The sequence below is a fragment of the Labeo rohita genome, chromosome 24 (genome assembly GCF_022985175.1).
Source record: "Labeo rohita strain BAU-BD-2019 chromosome 24, IGBB_LRoh.1.0, whole genome shotgun sequence".
NCBI lineage: Eukaryota > Metazoa > Chordata > Actinopteri > Cypriniformes > Cyprinidae > Labeo > Labeo rohita.
This window is the reverse complement of record NC_066892.1, coordinates 11,874,723-11,898,688: the sequence shown is the minus strand read 5'-3', so window position 1 is coordinate 11,898,688 and position 23,966 is coordinate 11,874,723. Positions and strand designations below refer to the sequence as shown.

The window sequence follows — 23,966 nt, the reverse complement described above, 5'->3', positions numbered from 1 at the left end:
TCCTGAAGCAATCCAGCGCATCTTATGTTTTACACAACAGCATCATGATATCACCACCAAACATCAAAAGAACTGAGCTCACATGCAAAGCTCACTAGCACCCTGAGTGTACAAGATGGTAAACAGAGTATTTAAAGCAACATACTCAGGAAGTACAGATCTTTTGAGTCACTACTGTACAGGGATGCTGAATTACCTTGACTTGTGTTGCTCTTATGGTTGCTTGGTTTTCTTGATCTGCATAGAGCTGTGTGCAATGATTTAACAAAACAATACAGAAAAAGTCCATGAAGAATTAAAAGCACTATGCTATTGAACACAATGAAATTGTGCACTTTTAATTCCCTTTTTAAACTTTCACACAATAAATTACATTAGAAGTACACTTTTTTCTGTATACGTCCCCATAACGTTTAACTGCTGTTGACTAATAATACATTAATGCCAGTGTTATGGTGGAATAATATCACACTTTACATCTATTCATATCCACTTTCAGACTACAAAGCTTGGATTGCAGAGACAACGCGGAGAAGTCATGGATTTACACAATATACTGTTTGCAAACCCCAGCCATACAATACAGCACAATTAGCAGACTCAGCACATAACTGCGTGGTTTGCTGGTCATTTTTGCAACCCAAAATAAAACAAATTACACAATGGAGCTGCTACAATTGTCACGGTGTGTCACTCATCAATGCTACAGGTGGATAACAAGAATAAGAAGACCACTAGGACTGCGCTAATACAGTTGCTTTGTCTGGTGATACTAAGCTGAAATGGTGTGAAATATAATATCTACTGTACGAGGATCAGGCAAAACTTTATTTTATGTACGTGTGGGGGAATCAACTGTCAGGTTGTCCCTTCTTTGCTATTAACACATGGTTTGACATTCAGTCCTTGTTCTTCTGTTTAGAGGGTGTTTAGGAAGATGCTGAGGCACAAAGGACTGGTCTCATCTCTCAGCTCAACTCCGATTCATCTGTTCAGTCCAGCCCCATGCTTCAATAGTGTCTAAAACAGACAAAACACAAATGAGATGTTTGAAGAGATAGTTTGCACAAAAAATTATATTCTGTCCTCATTTGCTCACTATTATTTCGGTTTAAATCTGTATGAGTCTGATGGAACAATGAAAATGGCTAATTAGTGACTTGTTCTTTTGAGTCAAAAATGAATCAGTTGCTCAGGTTCACAAAACTAGTCCGAATGATTCATTCATGATTCAGACTTCACTACTGATCTCATGAACATGTTGTTCTACAAAAGAATAAAAAAGTCATACAGGTTTATAACGACATGAGGGTGAGTAAATAATGACACAACTTCTATTTTCAGGTTATCTATCCCTTTAAGGCAAGACACGACATGCAAAAACATTTGGTGAAAAAGTTCACATACACTTGATTCTTAATACTGTGTTGTTACCTGAATGATTCACAGCTGTGTTTTTTTTGTTCAGTGATAGTTGATCATGAGTCCCTTGTTTGTCCTGAACAGTTGAAATTCCTGCTGTTGTTTAAAAAAGTCCTTCAGGTCTAACAGATTCTTTGTTTTTTCTGTTTTATTGTGTATTTAAACCCTTTCCAACAATGACTGTATGATTTTGAGATCCATTTTTTCACAACGAGGACAACTGAGAGACTCATATGCAACTATTACAGAAGGTTCAAATGCTCACTGATGCTCCAGAAGAAAATATTTATGCATTAAAGGCCGGGGGGTGAAAACTTTTTGAATTTGAAATCAGGGTAAATTTGACTTATTTTGTCCTCTGGGGAACATGTAAGTATCTTCTGTTTCTGAAGGGCAGAACTAAATGAAAAAAAAAAGATATTAAGGCAAAATAAGAAAAATGCACACATCTTTACTCTGTTCAAAAGTTTTCACTCCCGGCTCTTAATGCATTGTTTTTTCTTCTGGAGCATCAGTGAGCATTTAAACCTTCTGTAATAGTTGCATATGAGTCCCTCAGTTGTTCTCAATGTGAAAAGATGGATCTCAAGATCGTACAGTCATTGTTGAAAAGGGTTCAAATACACAAAAATCCTGAAAAACCAAAGAATTTGTGGGACCTGAAGGATTTTTCTAAAGAACAGCAGGCAGTTTAACTGTTCAGGACACACAAGGGACTCATGAACAACTATCACTAAACAAACAAACAAAAAAAACACAGCTGTGGATCATTCAGGTAACAACACAGTATTAAGCATCAAGCGTAAAAATGTAAACTTTTTAAACAGGGTCATTTTTATAAATTCAGCTATTATTTTCTCTTGTGGACTATATGTAAACATCTTTTATGTTAAGTATTATTCAGGTCAGTACTAAATAAAAAAATGATATGCATTTTGTATGATCCCTCTTATTTTGGTAAAATAATTAACATTTTCCAGATTCTGCAAGGTGTATGTAAACTTTTGACTTCAACTGTATGACTATGAGTCAGACATCTCCAGTTCAGCAGTACTTACATACACCAAACTGTACAGTTTTAGATTTTTACCTAAACATAGCAAAAAAAACCCCTGTCTGTTGACAGAATTTTCTTAGTCATGGAGTGATAAAAAGATCCAAAATCTCCTTAGTAAAAACCTCTGACTTAGCAATCACCTTTGCATTAGATGTTGAGCTTGTCTGAGGTCGGTCTGAGACTCTGGAAAAGTGATGAGTCAATAGCAGCGCTACTGCAATCCTGGATCAGGTTCTTGTTGCAGTCACCAAAAGCTGGAGGGGCAGACACTTTGGGATGCGAGACCTGCCCCGTCAGAACGTGGATATCGCCCAAAGCCACAGAAGTCATGCTGTTCTGTGAGATCTCGCTGACGGGAGAATATTCTGGAACGAGCTCGTCTCTGGACACTGGGCTGCAATGACAAGTATTTTGGTTTATTACAGGGCTGGCAGTTTTTTATCAATGTGGTTAGCATGCTATAATCAGACCTATTTTTTTTCTGAAATACCGTTGCATTAGTTTGTTGGAGGCTAACCTGACATCCATGGATTGGACCCCATCCGAGAGATCATCCGCCAAACAGCTCTTCGCCTCCAGTGGCTCAAGGCATATGATTGGAGAATCAGGTATTGCCTTCGGTGGACTGATAATCGCTGTGTCACCTGTTGTGCAAGATTAATGCAGTTTAACGGAAAACAAAAATATATCTACTGAGGACATATTTGTGGAAAAGATGAAAAACTATTTTCAATTCTTAATTACACCACTTGATGGCGCTCTTTCGTTTTTTTTTTTCTATAGGCGAAATAGATTTCCACATGCTGAGTCACTCAGCAACAAGAAATAGATGAAGGGGTGTGTGTGTTTGACTAAATTTACAGAGTGAAGGGAAGGTTAAAGGGATAGTTCACCCCAAATTTAAAATTCTGTCATTAATTGCTCACCCTCATGTCGTTCCAAACCCGTAAGGACTTTATCTTCGGAACAAAATGTAAGATATTTTTGATGAAATCCAAGAGCTTTCTGACCCTGCATAGACAGCAACTGACACGTTCAAGGCCCAGAAAGGTCATAAGGACATTGTTAAAATAGTCCATGTGACATTAGTGGTTCAAATGTTATTTTATAAAGCTACAAGAATACTTTCTGTACACATAGAAAACAAAAATAAACACTTTATGCTGTAAAGACACGTGCTGTATAGACCAATTCGGTGTTTGCAAACAGTTTTGACGTTTATATTTTAAAATTCTGAATTTATTCTCACTATCCCGAGATTATATCTTACACTTCTGCTAAGAAAAATCAACTTTTCCCCTCACCTCAGAATCATGAGTTTATTCCTCATAATTGACAAACTAGCTATTGTTGAGTTAAATCAAGTCATAAAGTCTGAATTATGAGATGTAAACTTGCATTTGCGATAAAACATGTAAATGTAAAATGTTATAGGTTTAAATAGTATTTAATGCTGTAACTGTAGGGCTAATATAATTACGTCACCTATAAACTGCATATGTGAATATTATGTAGACAAATTGTTGAAATCAAATTTATGCAAATTTATGTCCATTTAAATAGTGTCTTCAAGGACAGTATTCTATAAAAATCCCGATGGATCCCATTTCTGACATCCAATGGCACAACAATACATTTTATCACTTATTCCGTGGATTTTGTAACTGTGACGTCTACTCCGAATTGGTCTATATAAAACAGTCTTTGTAAACAGGTCTGAAGATTTTGACAGAGATGATGACTTGCAATTTTTTGCCTAGCCTTACTTATCTGAACCAGAATAAACAGATGATGAACTAAGAGAGATGACGGCTCTTGCGTCAGCTGCACCACACGCATATGTCCTGGTACTCTTGTGGACATGACACGAAATTGTTGAATAAAGTCATTATTCTTGTTTGCTTTGCACAGAAAAAGTATTCTCGTAGCTTCATAAAATTAAGGCTGAACCACTTATGTCACATTGACTATTTTAACAATGTCCTTACTACCTTTCTGGGTTTAAATGTGTCAGTTAGGTTGCTGTCTATGCAGGGTCAAAAAGCTTTTGGATTTCATTAAAAATATGTTAATTTGTGCTCCAAAGATGAACGAAGGTCTTACGGGTTTGGAATAAAATGAGGGTGGTAATTAATGACAGAATTGTCATTTTTGGGTTAACTATTGCTTCAAGTGTTGCTACTTGCCCAATATAGAACTGTATGGTGATACGGGTCAATATCAATACCTTCAGTTTCCAAGGGAGATGGTGAGATGGACTGGGAAACAGATATGGGGGATGGGACTTCCATCTGCACCTCTTCTTTCTATCCAAACACATGACATGCAATATTATTTGCTACAGTCAGTAATTCTTTGTCATCTGATGATTTAATTGGCCAGCAGAAAATTCATTTACCTTGTCTCCATCTGGTTTTCTTGTCCTTTTCATAATCTCCTCAATACGCTGCCAAAATCACAGATGCAAACATCAAACATCCATAAACATTAAAACCAACAAAGAACATCTTTTCTGACGTTTTGAATATTTTTTTCAATCCCTCCCACAAACCAGATGGTATGCAAAATACATTTTTGAATACCCATTCAATTCCTGGATAAAATCAAGTGACGCTTTGTTTTTTATTTATATACATTTAAATATCCCGTTTGACAAAAATGCGTCAATTACAAAACTCGATTGGGTTGCAAACACCATTTCTTGTTGATTCTACATGTAGCTGGATTCATCTGCTCTGTTGCAGTTTGAATTAAGTTTTAATTAAGAAACAAATCTGTCCATACAAAAGTAGCCCTTAATGATTACCACTTCATAATTACTTCCCACTAAACTTTTCTCCTTATAATGCACTTTACGTTGCATAATCATTTTAATAGTGTCAATATTAATACATTCCCATTTATTGCTTGATTCTGTATGTAAACAGACAGAAAAAAAGAACCTTCTTTCTTTGAAGTCTCTCCTGCTCCTCTTGAATTTTCAGAAGCTCTCGCTCCTGTCTCTTCCGTTCAGCCTCTCTATGAACGCGCTGCACTGCTTCCTCCCTCTGCCAAACATCATGACACATCACAACTCCAACTATATGACATTCATCCCTACAGATATTCACAGCTACAGAAGACAGATTGGTGCTGCACGTGTCTGGACAGATGAGCATGCTGAATGTGTCCAGATGAGTCAGTTTTATTTCTGTTCAGTTTCACTGTATTAATGTAGTGATTTTTTTTTAACAGTGAGGTCCATCTGAGACCACTGCTGACAGTTTAATAGATTTTTTTTATTTTTAATAAACATAATACAAATACAAATAAAAAGCAAATATTTTAATATAATTATATATGTTGAACAATTTAATTAAATTTCTATTGACAATGTATTAAATAAAAATCTATACAATTTTCAGTAGTCTCCGACTGTTTGGACAGTTAATATAATTAATTGTGTTTTAAAGGGGTCATCAGATGCCCATTTTCCACAAGTTGATATGATTCTTTAGGGTCTTAATGAAAAGTCTATAATATAATTTGGTTAAAACACCTTTTTTACCTTGCCAAAATTAGCTCTGCAAAAATCATCTCATTCTTGTCGAGGCTGCTTTAAATGCAAATGAGCTCTGCTTGCCCCGCCCCCGCTTCTCTCTGTGGAGTGACGAGCCTGTTTACTTTAGCCGGATATATGTAGATCGGGAGGTGCATTCCCTTCACAAACAAACATAATCTACTGCATCTTCAGCTCAGATGTCGGGAGTAAATGACGACCACTATGTTCATTATTACATCCAGCAACACAACATCTCAATCTCTCAATTGGAGATATTCTTGTCTAACTTACATCCCTGCTCCAGCATCGAAACAAAGAGGTCAGACTGTTACAGCTAATCTGAGGTAAAAGACTCATGTCAATCAACTATCGTGGGAGCGGCCTCTGTTGGTGTGACGCCACAACGACAGGCATCTTGAGAAAGGCTCGATTTGAAAAAGGGGATATTATTTTTACAGATTAATTAAAAACCACTGCATGGATTTTTATCATTATAGGGTACATTTGTACATACACTGCCAACACACATTAATGTTCAAACAACATGTAAAAGTGAACTTAGCATCCGATGACCCCTTTAATGTAATGTAATGCAATATCCCTCTGACCTGTCTCTCCAGATCATCCTGTAGCTCCTTCCAGCGTTGTTCCTTTTGGTGCCTTTCCTCCAGCTCTCTCTGGCAGCGCTCCTCCTCCTGCCTCTGTCTTTTCTCCTCTGCCTCTCGAGCGGCCTGTTCCTGTCGCTGTCTCTCCTCTTCCTGCTGCCTCTGGAGCTCCTCAGCCCTGAGCCTGAGATTCATGAGGAAGATGATATATAATACAGCTGCAAACACATAAGTGTGACACACAGACCCTGGAGACACACAATATCTCTACCTTTCCTCTTCTAGCCGTTGCTTTTCTTCCTGCTCCTTCTGTACTCTGGCCAGGCGTCGTCTCTCCGCCAGCAGCCTGGAAGCCTCCTCGGCATCAGTGGTACCTGCTTTCCCAGTGGGAGTTACCGGAGACTCTGAAACACAAGACAGGAGGCACTTAGTCCACATCACGTGATTGAGATGGCACTGGAAGAGCTTTTAAATCAGAACACAATCAGTCATAGTAAATGATGAAAGAATGAATATTGCATAATTAAAATAAAGCTAAAATAAAATTAAAGATAAGATTAAGCTAAAGTACTAGAATTACTAAAACTGAAATAAATATATATATATATATATATATACACAAATTATATTTTGTTCAAAATATAAATAAATGGTATAATAGTATATAAATAATGCTAAAAAATAAAACTACTCCTTTAGGCAATACCTCCATTATGTCCAAATTCCTTGCTTGAAGATTTTGTGATTTTCTCAGTTCTGGAGGTCTTTCTCTCTAGAGTGCTGGAGCCTTTACTCTCCAAAGATCCTTTCTCCTCTCCTTCCAACTTTTTGTTTTCTAAACTTGGCGTTGTGGCTCTGTGCCTCATCGGGGAAGGTGGATATTGACCTGGGGAGGCTGGAGACTGGATGCGGCTCTTACAGGACTTTGATCTAATTCCAAATAAAAAAAACAGATATACACTCAGTCTTTAAATAAATAAATGACAAAAAGTAGATCATTTCATAAAATACAAAACCTTTTCGGTGTGCTGGGGTTCTTGCGGGTAGAAGAACTTCGGGTGGGTGTCGTTGGAGACTCAAGTTTTTTCACAGATGGGTCAGCTAAGGTTTGAGCGATGCTCTTTTCGGGTTTTTCAGTCTAAACACCCAAAACGCACATCAGAATTATGTATTTGTCCAATTTGCTGTGCTAACAAAGCTACAAAGCTATAAAAACCTAAACAATAGAACTTTAATATAAACAATAAGCATCAATTTCAGAGCATTTGCTAACTTATTCTGACTCTTCCTTAACAACAATCTGCTGCATTTATTATTGTGAAAAACTGGGGTGAAAACTTTTGGAATATGAAGAAATCCAGGTAAATTTAATGCATTTTGTCTTCTAGGAAACATAGGTATCTTCTGTAGCTTCTGAAGGGCAGTACTAAATGAAAAATATATGGTACTCAGGCAAAATAAGAAAAATGTACACATCTTCATTCTATTCAAAAGTTTTCACCCCCGACTCCTAATGCATTGCTTTTCCATTTGTATCTTCTGTAATAGTTGCATATGAGTCCCTCAGTTGTCCTTAGTGTGAAAAAAGGATCTCAAAATCACATAGTCATTGTTGGAAAGGGTTCAAATACACAAATATGCTGAAAAACTGAAGAGCAGTGGGCAGTTTAACTGTTAAGGACAAACAAGGGACTTGTAAACAACTATCACTAAACAAAAAAACACCGCTGTGGATCATTTAGGTAACAACACAGTATTAAGAATCAAGCGTATGTAAACTTTTGAACAGGGTCATTTTTATAAATTCAACTATTATTTTCTCTTGTGGACTATATGTAAATGTCTTCTATGTGAAATATCTTATTGCCAGTACTAAATAAAAAATAACATGCATTTTGTATAATCCCTCTTATTTTGGTAAAATAATTAACATTGCAGATTCTGCAAGGTGTATGTAAACTGTATATTTCAAAAGACTACGTGCAGGACATTCACAAACCCCTGGTTCAAAAATCAACGGCTATAAATCCACAGCTGAAACTGGACATGCACACATCTGTGCAATACAGTTGCTAGGAGACCAGCTCCTCTGTGGGTTGTGTCCCATTGTGCTTTGTACCAAATATAAATATCTGAGCTATCTGACAAAATGTTGATCACATCCATGCAGATCAGACCTGAGGGCTTTTCGGGGTTGTGGCCGCTCTGGAGTCATCCAGCTGTCCGTAGAGCGATGTGCTAACCTTCTTTCGTTCGGCTCTAGTGGGCGAAGCCCTGTAAGGAGACCTGTGAGGGCTGGAGGAGGCTATTCGGGAACAAAGACAAGACACTGAGGGGCCAGAGGTCACAGGAAGACAAAGGAGCAAATAGGGTGGGGCAGAAATTGAAATCTATTAAAATACTGAAGGTTACTAAAAAAACACTTGCCTTTCTCTGTCACATTGGGCAAAGTAGCGGAGGAGGAGGAGAGATGCCGGCTCAGGACAGAGTCTGGGGACTCGGGCAGAATCATAAAATCTTGGACTGCAGTGAAACGTATCACGTTCCAGGGAGAAAGAAAATACAGGCACAGCCGATCAGACAGTCGTAATGATATTCATTCACCCAGAGACAGAGATACAAGTTAATTTTGAAGATAAATGCCAGAGGCTTTCTTTCTGATGAATAATTAGTGGCCATTTGGGTATGAATATTTACACTGATCAAAGACTTGCATGAACAGCAGGCTCATTTTCATATGAGGTAGAGTTCTGAGTTTGTGTAGCTCATGTGTGATGCTGTTCATAGAATTTGCAGGGGAGTTTGCTAAGCTGGCCTGCATTGAAAATGAGCTGACAGATGAGACCCCCCTGTGCTTTCTTTAGGGGGTGCAATGCAGCTGTAGGCGGATCCGGATTGCACATCCTTTCTTGTGCATCCTGGGCGAGGAACAATATGACAGACTCCAAAGCCTGTATAATCTCTATGCCCTGTTATGGGACCTATGATTAAGTCTGAATCCAAACAATGTTTACATTCACCTTTACGAAAGACGCTTACAGCACACACACACGAAAAGAAACTTTTCAAAATGCCAACACAAAAATGACAAAAGGCTCTGTGCTTGACCATGCAAAACCTGATGATAGGGCGTTGCCAGGGTGCTGCAGCATAAATACAGCCTGCAGTTGTTTATAAACATGCATTTTAAGAATATAATGATGATTACAACTAGACATGTACATTTTGTCAAGTAAATCTGAGTAGTGCTTGACCTTGCAAAAAAGTGACCACCATTTTGTTGATGTTGTGTTTGGTTGGCAAGGTGCTGCTTTGTGGTTGCTAATACGTTCTGAGAGTTTTTAATAAAAGCAGATCTTTGGGGGCCCATGGAATTTTTATTATTATGTATACACAATGTACACATCTCTTTTTATATTACAGTATTTTCAGATGATTTATAAATCATTTGGTTTGGCTTTTGTACATATAAATTTATACAGTACATCACATTAATCAAAATGAAAGCCAATTAAATATTTTAGCATATTGCTATGTGGATGTTAAAGGGTTAGTTTACCCAAAAATGAAAATTCTGTCATTAATTGCTCACCCTCATGTTGTGCCAAACCCATAAGAACTTTGCTCATCTTCAGAACACAAATTAAGATATTTTTGATGAAATCCAAGAGTTTTCTGACCCTGGATAGACAGCAACTCAAAAACCACCTTCAAGGCCGAGAAAGGTAGTAAGGACATTGTTAAAATAGTTCATTTTCAACAAAAATATCTTAATTTGTGTTCCTAGATGAACAAAGGTCTTACGGCTTCGGAACGATGTGTGGGTGATTAATTAATGACAGAATTTTCATTTTTGGGTGAACTATCCCGAGTAGATTTCAGCAGACTGCTAACAGCAGACTGTTTTGAGTGGTTTCTTACTGGCCAGAGTTTAAAATGCCGGCCCATTATGTTATTCTGGTCCCTAGATACACTCACTTCCCTCATTCAGAGTCAATGTGTTTTTTTTCTGTTTATCATCTGTCAGGCAAATATTTTAATTCATTTTTAATCATTCACTTAGAAATGATGATTTAAGTGGAAAATGTAATTGATGAACAATAGCAATAGTTATGCTTGCCTTGGCAAGCACTATTAATAACAAAACACACCACTGAAATGAACACGAAAACAGACAACAGGGCATCAGAAACACTTATGGATAAGACCAGTATATACTACCGTTCAAAAGTTCTGAAAGATTTTTAAAGAAATTAATATTTTATTCATCAAGGACACATTAAATTGTTTTATTATTTAAATTTCTATTTCAAATAAATGCTGTTCTTTTGCATGTTCTATTCATCAAAGAACCCTGAAATAAATGTTACACAGTTTCCACAAACATATTACGCAGAATAACTGTTTAGAACATTTCTTCCTGTGAATTCAAAGCAGCCATTACTGAAGTCATTAAAGGATTAGTTCACTCCTGAATTAAAATTTCCTGATAATTTACTCACCCCCAAGTATTCGAAGATGTTCATTTCTTACTTTCTTTAGTCAAAAAGAAATTAAAGTATTTCAGGAAAACATTCCAGGATTTTTCTCTAAATGGTGGACTTTAACGGGTTGAAGGTCCAAATTGCAGTTTCAATGCAGCTTCATTCTCAGCTTCTTGTCGGTGTGATGTCACTCCGACTAAGGCCGCTCCCAAGATAGTTGATTGATGCGACCGTCTTACCTTAGACCCCGCCTGATGAGCTGTAACAATCTGACCGCCATTGTGTCCACTCCCGTGCAGGGGAAGACAAGAATGGCTCAGACTGAGCGATTGAGGTGATCTGTTGCTGGATGTAACAATGATCATAGCAGTTGTCATTTACTCCTGACATCTGAGCCGCTCAAGACGCAGAGAATTAATGTTACCTTTGTTTTTGAAGGAAATGTGCCCGGCGATCTACATAAATGCGTCTATTTTCGCGCAAATCATTCGTAATCCAGCTTCGCCTACAGCAGAAGTGAGTATGTGTTTTTTGAATGCTTCTTTGCAAATCGCCTTTTTTAATAATGTGCTAGTTAGCAAGTTTTGTGGTTAAATGCAGCTAAAGTAAACAGAACGGCTCATCACCCCACAGAAAAGAGGGGCGGGGTGAGCAGAGCTCATTTGCATTTAAAGGAACATGCAACAAAACTGGTTGATGTGTGCAGAGCTGTTTTTGACAAGGTAAAAAGGGTGTTTTTTACACTACCACTGAGAAATTTCAAACAAAGTATGTTATGAACTTTTCATTAAGACCCTAAAGAATCATATCAACTTGTGGAAAATGGGCATCTGATGACCCTTTTAATTACAAATGCTCAGCTAGCACTAGCTCTGCGATGTACGTCTATGACGATCGCATAATCACGTTGGAAAATTCATGTGTAGTTAGTTCTTCGTCTATGTACTTTGGTTCAAAAAGGCAGGGTAAAGCAAAGTTTGCAAGTTCGCTTTGTAAATACTGGGTCGGTACTTCCGCCTACGTCATGCGCGTAATGCGAATTTGAGCTAGTGCAAGATGAGCATTTGTGGTTAAAAAGCTGTTTACATTTTTTTTTTTTTTTTTTAGAAAATGACTAATCGTTTTGCTAAATGAGACCCTTTTTCCTCGGCTGGGATCGTGTAGAGGCCTTTGAACCTGCTCTGAAACTGCAATTTGGACTTTCAACATGTTGATCCCCATTGAAGTCCACTATGTGGAAAAACCCTGGACTTTTTCCTCAAAAACCTTAATTTCTTTTCGACTGAAGAAATAAAGACATGAACATCTTGGATGACATGGGGGTGAGTAAATTAATTCATAATAGTGAACAAATCCTTTTCTCAAAATGTAATAATATTAATTAAATTAGCTTGTTCAGCAACAGAGACTTCTTTCAACAATAACTTCAACTTTTGAACGGTAGTATAAATCAGCACACATATAATTTACACCTATGTAAAATTTCATGCACATGCAAACCATTACAACAACAACAACATCTGAATCACTGTGACTGAATCTTTAGGGAAGTAAATGGTGATGACACACAAAGCATCAGGAAGTCAGTACCGTTCCTGGATTTGCTGGCAGGAGGGTGAGCAGCGGGGTCATTGGTTAAGGAGGCTGAAGCAGCAGGAGAGGGCGGGGCAATCTTAGGATCACCTGTGCGGCAGGTGATGCAAAGCAGAGAAAGTACAGATGCATAAGCACAACAGAGTATTTCACAAGATCACAGTGAATATTATGAGAAGTCATAACAGTGTGTCCCTGTGAAATACTGATACACCCCATCAGCAGTTTTTACCTCTGACGGGAAACTGCATATAATTTCCAGCGGGGCATTTTTCTTTGCATAAAACAGTCATTTCGCTAATAAAAGCAGGATGGTAATATGAACCACTGCAAGATGAAATAACCCAGAGCACAGCATGCAGCTGATGCGATGATATCAGGTTATCAGTGAGCCTAATGCTTTCCAAGGGTGACCATAAACTCATCTCAATCGTATTTAGAAAGCAAAACAGACGTTACATGCATGTTCTCTAGATGTATCATCAGACTGACTCAGGATCAGGCTTAAGGCTCTGCTCTTGGACAATGTAAATAATTGATGTATTTATGAATGCACCACAGATTCAGGGTGGTGCTATCACATGATTTGATTCACTCGAGTCTCAGGTCTACTGAGGAGTTTCACCATATTAAAGAAACTGCAAGTAAATGAAATAGCATAGTTTCAGTGTAGGCTTGTGTAATTGAAACGTTCAGGGAAAAAGGAATTATTTAAAGTCAGAACGAGGCAGTGACAGAGCAAAAAGCCTTCGGCTGCGCAGTCTAATATACCCTGTGCAGTCACAGTGACAGCACAGTTTACGGTGTTTGTTCTCAAGCTAAAACAGCCCAAATTGCCCCTTGCCCCTAGGCAGCTATTGCACGGATGATTTACAATGCCTACGAGTCTGTGATCTGACAGCGCTAACCTTGAGACAGAGTGTTTTCATGCGACTGGGGCGACTCCTTGAGATCAGCAACAGCTCGATGTCTGTGTGACACTGCAGCTCTCTTATAAACCAGCTGCATTTTCATCCCAAAGCTGCCGTTTCAGTCAATATCCCAGTCGGGTTTAAAACAAAAGGGCTGCAGTGCAGTTCCCACACCCTGTTTTCATATCTCCATCCATTCCTGCTCCCCACGGCCCTGAGAGGAGTTCACACAAGGGACCCTCCACGCCCTCGCATGCACACACACACACACACACACACACACACTCACCATCGCAGACTCCTGGAGGTCCTCCCCAGGTCCAGCGTTTGGGCCTCTGGTCCGCCTGGAGGTTTCGCTCCACGGAACGTCGCATCAGGGCCTCCAGTCGCTCCTGTTCATTGCGTTCCAAAACAGGAAAGAAAAGAGACTCTCTGACCGAGCTGTCGCTACGGCGGCGAGTGGACGGGGATGAGGCTGGCTGCTCCATGGCGACCACCTCTCCTATCCGTCTCTGGCTCTCTCTCTCCCTGTTCTTCCTCCTAGTATGCGTGCGAGCGAAATGACGAGGGCCTTGCCTTCTGCTTCTGCTTCTGCCTCTGCCTCTCTCTCTCTCTCTCTCACACTCAGTGACTCTCTCTTTGTATCTCTCTCCTCCCAGGTGACTGTGTGTCTAAGAGAGCGTACAGCCAGACGGAGGAGAGAACGGCCATAACTCCACCCACACCCTCCCCCCTCAGCAGCCTGAGCACGCACACAGAGTGAGTATTATAATGACACAGGTTGCATCATTGAAAATAAGGAAGCATGTATGTATTTTCATGAATTTGTCTTCCTCTCTACCTCACCCCACTCTCTGCATTTCCTCTAACTGGTATAACCTTGTTTCTCCTTCTGATTTTAACATTTTGATTGAAAGCACTGATATTTCACACGTGTAAAATAAACAGTTTTGTATATTGACCATTATACAAGTACACTACCAGTCAAAAGTTTTTGAACAGTAAGATTTGTTTCAGTTTTTTAAAGAAGTCTCTTTTGCTCACCAAGCCTGCATTTATTTGATCCAAAGTACAGCAAAACAGTCAAAACATTTATTATTATTATTATGTTGAAAACAGCTGAGTAGAATTTTTTCAGGTTTCTTTGATGAACAGAACGTTCAGAAGCACATCATTTATCTGAAACAGAAATCTTTTGTAACATTGTAAAATGAAAGTATTAATTTCTATTTTTTCCTTTCAAAAAAAAAAAAACAACAAAAAAAAAAGTACTGCAAAGCTTTTGAATGGTACAGTGTTTAATGTTACAAAACATTTTATTTCAGATAAATGTTGATCTTTGGATCTTTCTATTCATTAAAGAATCCTGAAAAAAAAATTACTTAAATGATTTAAATATTGATAATAACAATATATAAAAAAAAAAGTTTATTGAATGGCAAATTAGCATATTAGAATGATTTCTGAAGGATCATGTGACACTGAAAACTGGAGTAATGATGCTGAAAATTTAGCTTTGATCACAGGAATAAATTACATTTTAAAATATATTCAAATAGAAAGCAGTTATTTTAAATAGTAAAAATATTTCAGAATTGTATCATTTTTGCTGTACTTCAAATAAATGAGTGAGCAGAAGAGACATATTTAAAAAAAAAAACATTAAAAATCCTACTGTTCAAAAACTTTTGACTGGTAGTGTATAACTGACCGCCCAAGGTCACTGATTTTCTACATAGCTGCTCTAGTTCATCTCATATCCCTCTGTAGCCTCTTTGTTTATGATAAAAACTGTATTTACAAAGAGATTCGTTGTGAAAAGGAAGAGCACTTAAAGGGACAGTTCACCCAAAAATGAAAATTTCTGCATTATTTACTCACCCTCATGCCGTTCCAAACCTGTATGAGTTTCTTTCTTATGTTGAACTCCATTCTCCAAAAAGATTTTTTGGAGAATGTTGATAATCAAACAATTAATGGTCCCTATTGACTTGCATAGTATTTCTTTCTCTACTATGTAAGTCAATGGGGACCAACAACTGTTTGGTTCCTCAAAATTCTTGAAAATATTTTCTTTTGTGTTCAACATAAGAAAAAAAACTATTCAGATTTGGAACAACATGAGGGTGAATAAATAATAACAGAATTTAAATTTGTGGGTGAACTCACCCTTTAACTGTATTGCACTTAGTGAACTTCAAATCTTAAAAGAATATATTTTTTTTAAAAACTATATGTCCAGATAATATAATATTAATGTTATAAACTAAAAATTGACTGTTTCCCAATAAAATGAAATAAACGTGTGCTTTGTAATAGTGTCAAATTAAAGGTTTTACTTCAAAGTACATACTATTTGATGAAGTCAAATAGTGTTGGAAGAGATGAGTTTTCAGCTGTCACCTGAAAATTGTCAGGGAATCAGCATTCCGGATAGGGGTGGGAAGATCATTGCACGAGCCAGGAATTTAACCATATTTCAAAGACAATAAAAGTAATTTTTAAATTACATATAAAATGTACTTAGTCCTACGTAAGCGAGTCAAAAAAGAGCTTATTCAACTAATTGCATTTCATATCAAATTAAAATACATTTAATAGCAATTATGCAGTTAAGTGACTGAAAGCATTACATTCATTTTACGCTTAATTATAATGTTTTTCCAAGTATATTATTTATGTGATAAGTGCTCTGTTTAAAAGTGTACTTGCTTTTCACAAAAGCTAGTTCACACAGAATAAACATTCTGTCATCATTTACTCACAACCATGGCATCCCAAACAAAGGTGATTTAAAAAGGTGAATTTTCAGAGAACATTCAGGTTGCTCTTTTCCATATAAGAGTGAATGGGGACTAGGACTGCCAAGATCTAAAATCACAAATGACCACCATGAAATGATTATAAAAACAGTTCACATGACTTGGGAGATATTCCAAGTATTCTGAAGGTGTACAGTAGCTTTGTGTGATGAATTGATTGAAATTCATAAACCATTGTTTCTCACAAAGATAGATTTTGTATGCATCATATTTATGATACTTTTATAGTGCTTCTTTGTCATCTTGTATCTTTTCAGATCCAGTCCCTATTAGTGTTGTCCAAAATACCAAAATTTTGACTTTGATACGATACCTGACTAAAATATCATGATACTACTACTGAACATATGCTATTTTATAGTTACATTAAAAAAAATGATCAAAAGCATGTCTAATTAACTGAAAACATGAAACTTGCAGAATTTAACAGAAATGTATTAAACGTTTAAACGTTAAGAAATTACATGTTTTTAAGGCCCTATAAAATACTTTTTTTCTCAAATTCAGTTTTGTTTGTAAATCTCTGTTTTCCATTAATTTACTGGATTCTATTTTAATCATTTCATTACATTTTAATAATCAAAAAAAGCATGTATAATGAATTTATAAAGGATAATTCAATTTGATAAAGAATGAATTTATTATAGGCTATTTATTTCTTTTATTCAGAAATACTGTGTTGTGTATTTACAATTTTCTGGTAAATAAATTCCGGTAAATATTTCTTAAACATTGTTTTAAAAATATTTTTATTATTAGTAGTAGTGCTATCTTTACATTAAGTAATATATTAATATATTTCTAGCAGTCAAGTTAAAACGAACTTTTATTTTTTTGACGGGTTGCTGTGAAAACCTTTAGGGTCTTCATTCATATGAAGACAGTTTTCCGCAAAAGAAACGGTAAAATGCTCATGAAGCGACTCTCCAAGGAGTTTTAGAGATTATGTTAATGTGTTTATGTACTCATATATTGAGGCGGCAGAGGCTGAAAACACCGTGAGCGGCAAGCGTATATGTGTAGTAAACAAAATGGCGCGTCTCCGCCATTTACTAACACAGACACGCAGAAATACGGCTCTTATTAAAATGCATTCTTAAAGTACTGGTACTAGTAAAATGCGTAACTGTACCGTTTTTAAAAGCAGGGTATCACGATACTTTTTAAGTACCGGTATAGCGTGCAACACTAGTCCTTATTCACTTTAAGTATAAGGAAAAGCACAAGGCAGCCTGTTTTTCAAAAATTCACCTTTTGTTTTTTTCCACATTAAATAAAGGTGAGCAAATAATGACAGACTCACCATAATTTAGCAAGGTAATCAGCAATAATGTAGTCATTATCACAAAATAAACCCTTTAGGGTGGGTGATGCAAAACGCCTCTTGCATCATGCATCCTCCTCTCACATCTCATTACTTTTTCATTTGATTAATCTAATGAAGAAGAGAAAATGTGATGAATGGTTATAAGCGTGCATAAAACTAGGCTCATGCTGCATTTTCTCTGCAGGTGGACGTAAGGAGGCCAGGCTACTGCTACAGATTTGATACCACTGCAGAGGAGCCAGAATTAATTTAAATCCAAACGCCTGCCAAGATCAGAATCGTCCGAGGTACGGCTAGACATAATAGAGGTAGCACTACCATACCAGAACACAGAAACAGATCCACACCCTGCACACAATGATCTAATGCCTAACCACAGTCTCTAACTACAGTTAGCAGGCATCTTAATCACACCGTACAGTATTTTTCCTTCTAGCTTTTCAAACACGCCCTCATTATGACACACCACGCTTTTCTAGAGTAATTTGATTTGTACACGTCAGAATGAATATCGGGAACAGTGAGGTCATTTGATCACTCGAGAGAGTCACCAATCATTGGTGCATCTGACTGGGGGTGGCTAGTTTTCAATCAATATAAACAAAGACTTAGCTTTCCTGCTAAGACAAAGCTCAATGTCACAAAAGGTGGGAAGTCTAGGAGGTTAAATTCAACATGAATAAAGACTAATTATGCACTGGTTACAAAAGCTATTCCTTTTATAAAATCTAACATATATGATCACAAATTGGACATTTTGAGCTAATATAAATAGCTACTGCCAGCTTTGTGTTGTGTTTTTGCATATTTTCAGCTCAAATCTGTTTCTTTTCAACTCTGGCAGTTATTAAATAATGGAATGACTTTCTACACCTAAAGAATTACAGTTTTGCTCTGGCTTAATGATGATGTGCGTAATTTTTGTGCTATAAGTAAAAAGGCAATTAATTGTTTCCATCCAATCAGATTTCCCAAATGTGACCCTGGACCACAAATCCAGTCATAAGTATGGGTATATTTGTAGCAATAGCCAACTATACATTTTATGGGTCAGAATTATCGATTTTTCTTTTATGCCAAAAACATTAGGATATTAAGTAAAGATCATGTTCCATGAAGATATTTTGTAAATTTTCTACCGTAAATATATTAAAACTTAATTTCTGATTAGTAATATGCATTGCTAAGAACTTAATTTGGACAACTTTAAAGGTGATTTTCTCAATATTTTGATTTTTTTGCACCCTCAGATGCAGATTTTCAAATAGTTGCATCTCGGCCAAATATTATCCTATACTAACAAAACTAACATCAATTGAAAGATTATTTGTCCATCTCGATTTTAAAAAATGACCCTTATGACTGGTTCTGTAGTCCAGGGTCACATATATGAAAAATAATGGAATGACTTCCTACACCTAAAGAATTACAGTTTTGCTCTTGCTTAAAGATGATGTGCGTAATATTTGTGCTTTAAGTAAAAAGGCAAATAATTGTTTCCATCCAATCAGATTTCCCAAATGCTTTGTGAATCTTCCATTGTTTGGACAAAAAAGCTAGTCCCGCCCCCAAACTCACACCATTGGTTGAGTGTATGTTGTTGTTTTGAGATCAGGAGTCAAAGTTTAGCATGTATAATAGACTATAATATAATGAAATATTAGCAAAATACAGTATATACACTACTGTTTGAACTTTTAACTGTTAAGATTATTAAATGTCTAAATTATTAAAAGTCTCTTCTGCTCATCAAGGTGGCATTTATTCAATCTTAAATACAGTAAAAACAGGAATATTGTGAAACATTATAGTTTCAAATAATTTTTTCTAGTTCTAATATATTCCTGTGATGGCAAAGCTGAATTTTCAGCAGCCATTACTCCAGTCTTCAGTGTCACATGGTCCTCTAATATGCTGATTTGCTGTTCCAGAAACATTTCTTATTATTATCAATGTTGAAAACAGCTTAATATTTTTGTAGAAATGGTGATTTAGGCATCTCAGATGAATGATTAATAGAAATCGTAAAATTTGTAAAGACAAATATCTTTACTGTCACTTTTGATTGGTTTAATGCAACCGTGTTACATTAATGTATTAATTGTATTATGTTAATATATGTATATAATGTGTATTAATTTCTTCCAAAAAAGAACAGTAGTGCATATTACTTATATTTTTCCACATCTGCTGCATTTGACCCCAAAAACTGTATTTTAAAATATTTTTAAAGCTAAAAATTACACACACCACCTTACAGATTAAACAAACTGGAAAGAAAAATAAACAGCATAAACTATGCATAATAAAAAAATAATTTTATGATAACAATTTACAATAAGGTATCATTTTGTTAACATTAGTTACTGTATTAACTAACATGAACAATACATTTATTACAGTATTTATTCATCTTATTTAATTAATTAATGTTAGTTAATGAAAATAGGGCCGGTCATTGTTAGTTCATGTCAGTTCACAGTGCATTAACTAATGTTAAAAAGCATAACTTTTCATTTTAACAATGCATTAGTAAATGCTGAAATTAATTAAGATTAATAAATGCTAATAAGGTGTATGAGGAAAAAAACCCTTCACATTTGCACTATGAGTGAACACCCCGAAGAGAATAAAGTTTGGCTGTAACCCCTGACCTTTTCCTCCTCCATGCGCTGCCTCCTTTTCTCCTCCACGGCTGAACGACGGAGCATCTCCTTTTGCCGCTGCTCCTCCAGACGCCTGCCTCGCTCCACCACTGAGCGTTCATACTGCTGCTGCGCACGCTGTTCCTTCTCCAAGAGAGCTCGCTCCCGCACAGCTAGACACACGGTGGGGGTGGACATGGGTAAGTCTATAGATTGCCCTGATACAGGAAAGGCCAAGCCTCTCCTACCTGCTGACAATACTGATTCATTTGCGCTAAGCACTTAGTGGTATTATCAGAAGTCTTCCGCTGCTCAAGAGCCATCGGATTCAGTGATGAATGGAGCAGTAGTCTATTGCCCTGGAATAACCCTCTGCTTTAACTTATCCACAAGATTGCCATGAAATCCATTTAGGAATTAAACATGGTTCTAAAACAGGCAAGATGTTTAGACAATTTCTAAAAGAATATCTTCAGTAATAACTGAATAAAAGACTTGCAGCTTACCTTGGCTCCTATCTTTCTCTTCTCTCCTTTCTTTGGCTAGGCGAATTTTATCCTTTTTTGCACCTCCATCTTTGGATGAGAAAGGAAATGAAATGGTAAAATGCACATAAACTGTAAACACACCTTTAGGAGAACCAAATATTCAACCCATCAATGTCTATGGTGGTTATAGCCCTGTTAAAGCTGGCGGAAACCATTGGCTTTAACTGTGTAATGGCATGCAAATATATGCAAAGTCAAAATGCTCAAAGGGAACACAAACACGATTTTTCATAAAGTGATTTTCCACATTTTACAGCAGAGCCTGTGGCACAGTCTGCCGGATTCCCGTTAACTTTAAATGTAAAGCACATTTGATAAAGCACTTTTTTTTAAAGGGAAATGCATTTATATTATACAGTATCCACTGGTACTTCATTATCAGAATCTAATCAATAAACCCAATATCAAACATATTTATTCTGACATGTCTGTTAGAAAAATAGCTATAAATAGCTTGCAGCTGAGACCAGGGCTGGTTGTCATGAGGACAGTATATCCGTAACTATAATATTTTCAGTGCAATTAAATGTGTTTTCCAAAGTGATTTTGTATGTTAGTCTCAAATATATTTTTGTAAAATTTTCTGTATTTCTGTATACATTTTTGCAAATGTATTTCTGTGAAATTTTTACTGTTTCTTGAATTGTTTTATATGCTTCATGATCATTTTACTGTAATGTAATGCTACTAGGACATGTTGTCATAAAAAATCTTAGCGTTTTTAATGAACAGTGGAAATTGGAAACAGCTTTTTTTGTAGTTAAGATTTTAAAGCATTTGTATAAGCAAAAATTTCACGAACTCAGACGATTATACTGACATAATCAGTGTGACAACTAGCCCCGGTTTTCCTTGCCTATATGATAAAATCACACATTTTTATTAAAAAAATAAAATATTATATATGAAGAGTTCAGATGCAAAACCCCCTAAAAGCCATCTCGGTCAAAAAATGGATAATGACACTGAGTGAATGCTCTCGACACATATTATACGTCCATCAAATACTTTTACTTCAAACTCGCAAAACTCCCAGCCTCAGCCCAATCAGAATTACCGGGACTTAGGTAGAGTCCCTAGAAACCTATATATATATATATTTTTTTTTTTTTATTTTATTTATTTATTTTTTTGTAGTTAAGATGTTAAGGTATGTGTATAAACAGAAATTTAACGAACTCTGAACTCTGAGAAGAATTTACTGGCATAAACAGTGTGACAACTAGCCCCGGTCTTCCTTGCCTATATGCTAAAAATCACACGTTTTTAATAATAATAATAATAATAATAATAATAATAATAATAATAATAATAATATATATATATATATATATATATATATATATATATATATATATCAAATATTTGTAGTATTTGGAATTATATATATCAAATATTTGTAGTTAAGATTTTAAGGTATGTGTATAAACAGAAATTCTGAGAAAAATTTACTGGCATAAACAGCCAACTAACAACTAGTGACAACGAGCCCCGGTCTTCCTTCCCTATATGATAAAATTTTACGTTTTTTTTAATATTAATAATAAAAGATACATAAAATGAAACAATAACAATTATATATATATATATATATATATATATATATATATATATAGTTTAAAAAAACAGTTTTTTTTGTAGTTAAGATTTTAAGGTATGTGTATGAACAGAAATTTAACGAGCTCTGAAAAGAATTAACTGCTATAAACAGTGTGACAACTAGCTTCGGTCTTCCTTCCCTATATGATAAAATCACACGTTTAAATACAGTATATACATACGCAAATAAATTTACTGTTTTCGCATATGCAATTTTGCATACTGTACATTGCAAAAACGTCTGTTTCTTTTTCATAAGGGTTACGCACTCTTCACCTGGACAGGTCAGTCTTAGGTTTCCCATCCTCCTCTCACCTCAGCAGCCTGTTTCCATGACAACAGCTCGCTTTCCCGGTTATCCGTTCCTCAATACTGTCAAATCTGGGTGAGGCTTATTTTCAAAAAAAATGAAAACATAACGTACCTGTCAGGTTTTCCACGATGGTGGCCATTTCCAGTTTATCAATGGGAGCTTTCCAACGATCAATATCCGGATGACATTCCGTCCCAATACATTTAATTATCAGTTACTATTGAAGTTGAAAAAAAAAAATCAAAACGCGACGGAAAACTAAACAGTTTCACCTCAGGTTTGCTTCATCCGAACACCATCACGGTCTCAAACCAGATGCTACTAGAGAAGGCTGCAGGCAGAGCCACAAGAGCGCGGGGTTCTAATAAATTATAACACGCTCGACCAATTGCCGCGTGCACGCGCGCGTAAGCAATGCACCCACGAGCAACGCATTACGTCATAGTTTACATTGCGCTATATATGGAACGCTCAGCAGCAGAGTACAGGCTGAAAATTCACATTTGTTTTCCCCTGGAGACGTTTAATTAAACGTGCCTAGAAATATACAGCCATAGCGCACTTCAGTGATCACAAAGGGAAACACAGCATGCCGTTTGTCTAATTAACAATATGGCCATGGTCTTATAATTGAAAGAAGAGTGCTCAAATATGCAAATGTCTGCCTGGATTATGGATGGACTTTGCATGCCAAATATAATCAAAACGTCTAAATATTATTTCTAGTGTAGTCACCCAGTTAGACAAGTGCGTGATTTTAACCACAAACCAAATATATGGAATATATGGGCTATTTTCATACCACAGTATTATCCTCCAAGTCTGTGTTAAAATCTCAGCATGTGGACGCATGTGCTATAGGCTACCTTTGTTTTTCACACTGCAACACACGTGATGGGGCACAGTGACTAATATCACTGAAGCCTATGGCTAGACACACATTTGCTATAAATAAACTGCATTTTTTATACCCATATTATGTAAAAATCCTGAAACAAAGACAATATGTGACCCTGGACCACAGAAACAGTCGTAAGGGTCAATTTTCTGAAATTGAGATTTTTACATCATCTGAAAGCTGAATAATTGCGCTTTCCAT

At 36.4% G+C, this 23,966-nt stretch overlaps 1 protein-coding gene across 2 annotated transcripts; it reads right to left on the bottom strand.

Moving 5' to 3' along the window:
* Positions 1-22: 22 nt before the first annotated feature.
* On the bottom strand, positions 23-23,257 carry map7d2b (MAP7 domain containing 2b). 2 transcript variants are annotated; one of them, XM_051098185.1, is made up of 17 exons: positions 22,979-23,257; positions 20,914-20,982; positions 20,417-20,580; positions 13,903-14,005; positions 12,700-12,792; positions 9,053-9,148; positions 8,803-8,930; positions 7,642-7,763; positions 7,332-7,555; positions 6,897-7,029; positions 6,629-6,809; positions 5,422-5,526; positions 4,878-4,925; positions 4,707-4,785; positions 2,997-3,123; positions 2,620-2,873; positions 23-1,020 (listed from the first exon to the last, which is right to left on the bottom strand). In XM_051098185.1, the coding sequence occupies exons 1-16, from the start codon at positions 23,004-23,006 to the stop codon at positions 2,627-2,629; spliced, it is 1,947 nt and encodes a 648-aa protein (XP_050954142.1). In that variant the 5' UTR covers positions 23,007-23,257; the 3' UTR covers positions 23-1,020; positions 2,620-2,626. The 2 variants fall into 2 exon arrangements, with proteins under 2 accessions (XP_050954142.1, XP_050954143.1); XM_051098186.1 differs by lacking the exon at positions 12,700-12,792 and having other exon boundaries at positions 22,979-23,256.
* Between the last annotated feature and the right edge of the window lie 709 nt (positions 23,258-23,966).

Bases quoted from the DNA above. Each gene is read 5' to 3' on its own strand.
- map7d2b (XM_051098185.1), bottom strand. From the start codon at position 23,006: ATGGCCACCATCGTGGAAAACCTGACAG. The intron at 4,926-5,421 runs GTTCTTTTTTTC...TGATTTTGGCAG, and splicing joins AGAGACTTCAAAGAAAGAAG to CGTATTGAGGAGATTATGAA. The intron at 4,786-4,877 runs GTAAATGAATTT...GTGTTTGGATAG, and splicing joins GAAAACCAGATGGAGACAAG to AAAGAAGAGGTGCAGATGGA.